The sequence below is a fragment of the Carassius carassius genome, chromosome 27 (genome assembly GCF_963082965.1).
Source record: "Carassius carassius chromosome 27, fCarCar2.1, whole genome shotgun sequence".
NCBI classification, from domain to species: domain Eukaryota; kingdom Metazoa; phylum Chordata; class Actinopteri; order Cypriniformes; family Cyprinidae; genus Carassius; species Carassius carassius.
Window position 1 is genome coordinate 5,502,311 of NC_081781.1, and position 8,851 is coordinate 5,511,161.

Here is an 8,851-nt window from a genome sequence, read left to right on the forward strand (position 1 = left end):
AAGTTCCTAAGAGTTCGTATGAAAGTGATCCACATTAGCCATCGTAACAGAGTAGCAGATCTGTAAATATCCCGGGTAAACACAGGGCTCAATGTTGATGAGGCTCCAGCAACTTCTAGACCACCAACAGTTATGCAACGTGATATGAATTATTAAAAACACTGGCAGAGAGACTAGCCAGAATCTGTTGCATCACTGTTCAATATTAAGACAACTTTCAAACAAGAAGTGTAAAACCACAAGCTACTAAACACTGAACACGTGTTTGTTTGGATTTTACTGTCACCACTGTACAATTTGTTTAAAAAATAAAGAAATAATAAGAAAGACTGGACTAAAGACACATGCAAGGAATTTATAATTCAATATCTGAGAAAAAAAAAAAAAGAGTACAATTATGTAAATCACAAAATGTGTGTATATATATATATATATTTTTTTTTTTTTTTAAATGCAATATAACACATTTATATATATATATTTAAAAATAAAATTCTAACTTATTATGCATCCAACATTAATAGTAGCTACAAACCTTAAACTAAATAAATATTCTAGACAATACTTTGCTTTAGAAAAACGACTATATTGTTTATTTTAGGGGAAAACATTTAATACCCCTCTCTCTCTATATATATGTCATCTGTGTGCCACAGAACTGCATATATTAAAAGGCCCCCCAATAAAGAGATAGAAGACGTTAGAGACCTTTGTGTCCACATCTGACTCAAAGACAAAGCTGAAGGTGACACGAGTGATGCTGTCAAACCATCACAATTCAATAACATCACAACACTCATAACGGAACATCACGTATCTAATATTTCACAGAGCGCGAAACAACAATACACGCGATCAAATATGGCTGTTCCTATGAGCATATCTGGCTTACAGTGTGTCATTATACAAGAACTAAGCTCTTACCTATCTTATAAGCGTCGAATCCGTCCTCAAAATCGTTCCTGGCCCACATGGCGCTCGGTTTCACACAATGAACCGATAGATCCGACACAACGAGCCGAGAAAAAATGCACTACCCCACTAAGAAAAGCAGGGGAGGTATTTAAGTGAAACCGCATTCCATAGCCAGCAGTGACTGAAAGAACCTGCGCGTACAATCTGAGATCAACGCGTTTATATCTCACTACGCGGTAGTGCTGCAAGGCTGGCGAGTATGTCGCAGATTTGAGCCGGAGTTATGAACTAGTATTCGCTGTATGACTTGCTGGCAGCTGCATCGCGAGGATGTGACCTCACTGCCTGCAGCTCCCTCCAGAGATCCGCGGAGAAACGCAATCACAGTGCGAGAGCTAGAGACACTGGCTCCTCCCACTCAAAGCCACGCTCTCGACTGTAAGAACATGAAGAACAGACCGGGGCTAGTTGTCACACGGGTGAAAAGTGTCTTAACCCTTTAGTGGCCAGGAATTCCTCTAAAATAATTCTGAACATTTTTAAACGTGCCAGCACTCACAAAACAATTTGTTTTTAATTGAACAGTTTGTACATATTAAAAAACTGAATTGCCAAGAAAAAAAAAACTAACTGTACAGTTGAAAATAAAACCAATAAAAACTAACTGTACAGTTGAAAATAAAACCAATATTTTAAAATAAATAAATAAATAAAAGGAAAAAAAAATCATATGAAATTACTTTTTTATAACTTCTGACATTTTTACAAACATCGATATACCTCTCCCAAGCGCAAGTAGTTTTAAACTTTTTTATATTTATTCATTACTATTTATTGGCCAAAATAATGGTTAGATCCATCTGCATTCTTTTTTGTATGTTTCTTTCTTAAATTGTGGTCAAAATTTTAAATTGTATATTTCTTAAAATTCTACAATCGGCTTTCTAAAGGCAGGTTTCCATTGTGACAACATGCCTCATTTAATGTAACTTTTGTAAGGTTTTTTCTTTTTTCTTAAAAAATGTGTATGCGTGGTTATGTTAAATTGACTTATGAACATGAAATATAAAGTACTGGACTAAAAAGTGAGACAATAACTAGCCCCGATCTCCCACACAGTATGAATGGAGGTGACATAAGTATAAGCAAATACTTATTGTATAAGCAAATACAATTGTTATTAATATGTTGTAAAGTTTATTTTCAAGTATTAATACTTATATATTTAAAACTGATCATTTTAATGGATTTTAAATATTCTGTGATGTTTTTAATGATTTAAAGTTATTATAAAATGCTATACACTAATATAGACTGGTATTTGTTGCCAAGGTCTTGAGGGGATAAAATTAAATGTTCTCATGGTTCAAATCAACAAACACACTCACCACTATTCAGATGGCACATTCTTTCACAGAGAAACACAGCAGAACTATTTATATTTCAGGGTGTTTGAGACTGTTTCGACTCCACACCTGTTTGACAGACTAGGATGATTGTCCAAGCTGTCCAAATGGGCCATTCCTTTCTCAACATTCCTTTGTAGCATTTGTATCTATTTACCCTGCTGTCTCATTACACTGAGAGCTTCAGTGTACAAGAGTTTAATAGGAGAAACAATTGAGTTTTTCATGTGTTGTTTAAGACTGTAGGAAACCCTGCTTTTGTCTCTTGCGCAACATACAAATGTACAAAACATAAGGATCACTGCTCTGATTTTTCACAATATCCGCATTGCATAACACTTAAAATTATCACGACTGCTGCGGAAACAATTGCGATGTGTATTTACATCAAGGTACCTCAACACATGCAATAACTTTTTTGCAATAAAATGCAATAACTCAACATTTGAGATGTGTTTTGTACAAGTAAAATTCAAAGCATGTCAAACTGCACACAACAGAAAAGGAAGACAAACAACGCTCAGTTGTCTGCTTAATTGGGTCTGTATCAACAGAAGAAAAAAAATCAGTCTCAGGCAGGCGAGAAAAATCAGGACTGCATAATTACTGTATTATCCTGGTGCAATTGCGCATAACCTCACAATTATGAACATGCATTCATATGCAATTACCCCATTCTGACAACACTGACAATTCCAAGTACAACAGCTTCTCTGACGAAAAAATAAATAAATTCTAGTAGTGCTTTTAAAAGTTTTTGCTATTCTTTATACTTTCTTCTCGAATTTTTTTTATTATTTTGACTGGAGTTATTTAATGATAGGAAACAAATACAAAAGCAAGATACATTCAATAAAAACTATGTTATTGTGATGGGCCATTATGATAAGCCTTTGATAACTAGATCCATATTATATAAAAGGATACAAGGTCCAGGCCCAAACATACCACCTAGGGGTGCACCAATCGAGATCGGCCGATCGTTAATGCGCATCTCGTCAGCAAAGGAGATGGCATTAACGATCGGCCGATCTCGATCGGTGCACCCCTAATACCACCACAATAGTTGCATAAGCTCCTGTCCTCGGGGCCAGTTCCATGCCGCCAATTTGACAAGTCAGTTCTGTCTTCACAGGAACGGACTGCACCTGACCTGCACCTCATTTAAAATGTAATGTTTCTTAAAGGAATAGTTCACCTAAAAAAATTATTTATTATATACTCACCCTCATGTTGTTCAAAACCTTTATGAATGTGGAAGACAAAATTCTGAAGACTTGTACTGTTCACTTATCTCCACACAATTACATTCATTGGGAACTGGACCTTCAAAAAGCACATAAAAGCTTTAATTAAAGCTTTCATATTCAAAAATATTATGAATTTAGTTAATTTGACTTTGCATGAATAAAATAAAATAAAGTCTGGTTCGTGAACAAATCTGTTAAGATTGTTAACTGGATCAACTGATTCATTGAAAAGATCCAATGCAAAAGTTCCCAAACACATCTTTTCGAAGCTTGAAAGCTTCAACCCAAATTCACTGCACTTGGAAGATGGGAAACTACATTGGCCCAGTAGTGCAGAACCCAACAAAATCTCCACAACACAACGGAATCAAGCCACAACACAACAAAATTAGCACAATACAATGGAAACAACCCGCAACACAGCAGAAACAAGTCTCAACACGATGCAAATGAAACAAGCTACACAATGGAAACAAGCTAAACAACATAATTAGTCCTATTTTTTGTGCCAATTTCATTTTGTTGTGGAGATTTCGTTGTGTTGTGTACTATTGGGCCACTGTAGAAAACAGCAACCGGTACTAAGTGCTTTATGGATGGGAGAAAGTCAAACAAGTTTGGAACGACAAAGGAGTGAGTAAATAATGACAGTGTTCACTGAGGTTCAGACTGCACTTCTGCTACATGTTGGGTCTTGCTAAATGGCCACCTGCGTATTTGGAATCCGTATTGAGGAAGTGAACAAAGACACCTAGCAGATGTTCCTGCAGACTAAAGGAGTCCTGGTACTGGATGACACTGAGGCCTGTCTCCACAACAACAGAAGCTCTGAGCCACAGTTCTGGCCCACTCACTCCACACACAGAGCAGCTACACTTCATTACACAAAGAGTGCTAACACTCCACTGTGAACAGACATGCTGTGTGATGGTGCTTAAATGCACTGAACAAATCTCTGCAAAGGAAAGCATCACTATTACTATCGCTCATCAAACTTCAGCACATAACTTCTCCCAGGCTGTTTTGTTACAGACATAAATGATAACTTAGCTCAAGCAGCTTATTGAGAAGAGGTGTGTTATTACTTTCCTAAAGGCATTTTACACAGCCGAGTTAAGGCTTCTCTGTGCCTGGTTACAATTCTGTATAAAGACATAATGTTGCATAAAAGCCAGACTGCATTATGCCTGCTCTTAAATGGTTATATTTGCTCTGTAAGTGTACCTCTGAGCAGTATTAATCAGTCTGTGTAAAGACACCTAAATGCCATTTCAGAAGTGCCTCTGTGTCACCTTTGCAGTGACAATTTGGCATGAGTGACCTGACATATGGTTTACCCCCTCCAAAAAAAAAAAAAAAGAAAAAAAAAAAACCCTGAAAGTGGGACCATAATATTCTAGAATACAAAATATCAGAGATTTGAAGGTGGACCCTTTTGAAAAACTTACCAAACACCCAAAAAACATTAGGAACCACACATCAATGCTCTGACAACTACCAAGCATTAATATATATATAATTACTTTTTATTTCCATTTTATAGATAAATGGTCCATGCCAGCAGCATTTGTGGAAATATGTTGTACTTGAAACAATACAATATTACAGAATCAACTGCCTTGATTAAAATCAACACTGGCGCAAACTGAGATAACATTTCAACAATATTTTCCATAAACAGCACTCTCATTTTTCTAACCAGCGATCGTGTTTTTACAGAATAAAGGTCTTTGACCCTCTTGGCAATGAATGAAGGCTGTTGCTACTCGACCCAAACAACACATTTCCTCTCAGAGGACTGAGAAAGAGGAGTTCGCCACGCCACCAGTGTTGACACTGACAACTTCACTCCGGTATTTTGCCTCGGATCGGGGGCTGGTTTGGGAGAGAACCACATAATTCCATGAGGTTTGGAGCGAGTGGGACGTACAAAGCAGGGAATCAAGAATCACTGTATTTTTTGCATGTTATCGAACTAGTGCAGACTGCACCCAGCCCCCACTTCCTGTCTCTCTGCCAGGAAACCAGCGGCTGCATTTAAACACAGTGGACCTGCACATGCAAATGCTGTCCATAGAAACAGTACCAGGCCAAAGTATGACTGGTCAGTTTTTGGCGTACTATACATTTCACATTTAAAACATATTTGCTTTATATATTCGACTTCCTGTTTATAATACCTGGATGCTCTAAACAAAGGTATTTGCTCCCTAAAAATACACATATTTACCAGAATTAAATAAAAAAATACGCGTAAACCAATCACATATTCCAAATAACAAGATTCTTGAATTCTCGTTCCTATAATATGATCTTTTTCTTCAAATGTACAGCATTCATTACGAAGAGTCTCAAAGCCTATTTTCAAATTTAAATCAGTTCAAGTGCCAACACAAATAGCAATGCCCCATATTCCTCGGCCTGGAAAGGAAAAACTTACCAAAAGTTCAATTAAAATGACAAATATAGTTGTACTAATGCAAACTTACAGTTGTTGGTCGACATGGGAAATGCACATTATGCAGAAGTAGCGGGAGGAAGTGGTGTTTGCTAAGCATACGTTACCTTGTGGGGAACTCAGTTGGCCAATGAGATCACATGAAACACATCACAGACACTTTTGAATAGATGTGACAAAACGTCTTGCTTTTAAGTGCCATTAAAACGATCAACCAACTCACAATCATTTGGTTCTTGGGTGGAAACAAAATAAAAATAAAAACTGTTGGTCTTTTTTTGATGCCCATTAGCTTCTGTTTGAACTGCAAAGGTCAGGACTTCTGACTTTGTAGTTTTCCAGAGGCACTCTAGTGGGACTCTTGTTAAACAGATCACAGCAGGAGGCGTCCGGTCTCAACAGCCAGGCTAGAAACCATAGTCAAAGATCAATACCGGTCTAGGTCAGAGGGACCTTTATGAAGTGTTTGTGGAACTAGAGCAGACTTTGATTCTCTCACAGAACATTTGCCTCACAAAGTGAATTATCTTGCACTAAAAGAAAGATTGAAACATTTATACCTTGAATATTTCACACAAAAATGACAATTCTACATCATTAACTCACTCTTATGGTCCTTAAAACCCATTTGATTTTAGCACACTTTGAAATCAGTTTTATTTTTTTCCAAATGTATTAAAAGTTTAGCAAAAAGTATATTTTAAGGCCCTGTGAAACACTTTTTTTTTCAAATTAACTTTTATTTATATCATATTCTGTTAGCCATTCATTTTCTGGATTCCATCTTAAATGTTTTCATAAAATTTTAATCAAAAGTATCTCTAAATAACAATAAAATTGTTTACATTTTTTTCTGGTAAATGTTTTTTTTTTCTGGTAATATTTCCTTAAAACTGATGTTTTAATTATAATTTTATTGTCAGCAATATATTTCTGTCACAGTTTCTTCATGTTAAGCCAAACTTTTATTTTGACGGACCTCAAAACCCTTTAGATTTCTGTTTGTATTAGGGCTGTCAGATAAACGCATTAACTTTATTAGTTATGAAAGTGATTAAAATATATTAAAGGGGTCATATGATGCGATTTAAATTTTTCCTTTCTCTTTGGAGTGTTACAAGCTCTTGATGAATAAATAAGATCTGTAAAGTTGCAAAGACTAATGTCTCAAATCCAAAGAGACATTCTTTATCAAAGTTAAGACTCTGCCACGGCCCCCTGAAACGCCTCGTTTTAACACGCCCCCACATGTCTTCATCACTATATGGAAATATTTGTGTAATGCTGCTCAAATGTTCACAGAAAGAAAGACGTGGATTCAGTAACCACGGTTCGTGTTGAAGCAGCCATGTCAGAGAGATATTGTCTATCTAGGTGTAAACAAAAGCAAAATGGACAAATTTGCTATTTTATCAGCTATAAACTGTATAAATATTCTTCAAAACATTTGGAAAACACAGGTTTGTGCTGTTAATAACTATTAACTGAACTTTCATTTTTGAGTTCAATTTTTCCTAACACTGTTGAGACACTCACATAAATTTCACATACTTGCTAATGTGTGTCAGTGTTTCTTTATCAGCAATTTTCTTTCCAGTTAGCAGGCGATGGCTGACCATGCAGAAGAGGATGTGTTGCCCACACACATTAAATGTGTCAAATGCATGCCTGTCATGTCACAAACATATTTACATTTATCAAAAAAAACAGAGCAAACTAGCTTTTTCTAAAGCAGATAGAGTTTGCTCCATGACTACTCCCATAAACCTGCTATTCACAGTGATTGATGTTTTTTCCCCTGAAGCGTTCCAGGTGAAGAGTTGCAAAAACAACATTCATATTACACCTCTGGGTTTATGTAATCGAGCTACACCCCAACTGTCTGAGCAACATATTCTGTTCTGTCCAGTTCACATGATTAGGTGCAACCAGAGAAGACCATAATGCCTGTACCTGAATCAAACAACTCACTTTCTTCTTTATTAATCTTTACAGAATTACAGCTTGCAGCATAAATGACTGTTTCTCAAAGATTTCCATGCTTACCCTAAAAGAAGAGTGTTCTAGCTCAGGCCTAAAAGGAAAATCCCAGGTCCTGCCAAACAAAACTCCAACTCTGCTGAATAGAACAGAATAGAGTTTAAAGAAAGGTGCTCCTTTAGATGTGCAGTGGCTCAATGTTCACTCAAGGCACCAAAATCACTCAGGCATATGCTTCTGACATGACATGCAAGGCTTTCAAATATGTCAAAACAACCTGATGGGGAAATTGAAAGCTTCACGCCTTCTGACCTAAAGACCAAAAGGTTTTGACTAGATTTTTTTTTGTATTACAATTGCATCGATCCACCAACCATCCTCTATATGTACATATAAACAGAGACTTTTTCGATAAATTTAGAACAGATATAAATTGTAACTTAGTAATTTTGACGATAAATTGATAAAAACCTTTAGAAAAAAACTAAACTTTTGTAAGTGTATTTAAACATGTGCTTTTGTGTGTGTTAACTTGTATAATGTTGTGTAGCTTTATTGCCAAGCAAAACATGTTACCTGTTTCTGATGCAGAAAAGCTAGCTCATGCATTCATGACCTCTATACGGGACTGTTGTAATGCACTGCTAGGTGGTTCTCCTGCATGCTCAATAAACAAGCTATAAGTAGTCCAAAATGTAGCGGCTAGAGTCCTTACCAGGTCAAGAAAATATGATAACATTACCCCAATTCTGCACTGGCTACCTCTTAAGTTCTGTATCAGTTACAAATTATTATTACTTACCTACAAGGCCCTTATAGTTTAGCTCCTGCGTACCTAACTA

The 8,851-nt window shown here is 36.4% G+C and overlaps 2 protein-coding genes across 4 annotated transcripts in view; one reads left to right on the forward strand and one right to left on the reverse strand.

The window, feature by feature from the left end:
• The window catches only part of cep85l (centrosomal protein 85, like), a 62,860-nt gene extending 56,729 nt beyond the window's left edge, over positions 1-6,131 (reverse strand). Inside the window, exon 1 of one of the 3 annotated variants that reach the window (XM_059512278.1) lies at positions 6,061-6,131. In XM_059512278.1, the coding sequence (XP_059368261.1) occupies positions 6,061-6,076 (16 nt within the window). In that variant the 5' untranslated portion in view covers positions 6,077-6,131. Of the gene's footprint in view, positions 1-924; positions 1,326-6,060 lie in introns of those variants that run through there. The other 2 variants (XM_059512277.1, XM_059512275.1) reach the window with 2 other exon arrangements.
• LOC132106525 (dehydrodolichyl diphosphate synthase complex subunit nus1) overlaps positions 1-8,851 on the forward strand; it is a 314,847-nt gene that overhangs the window by 160,525 nt on the left and 145,471 nt on the right. The gene's annotated exons all lie outside the window — the stretch shown is intronic.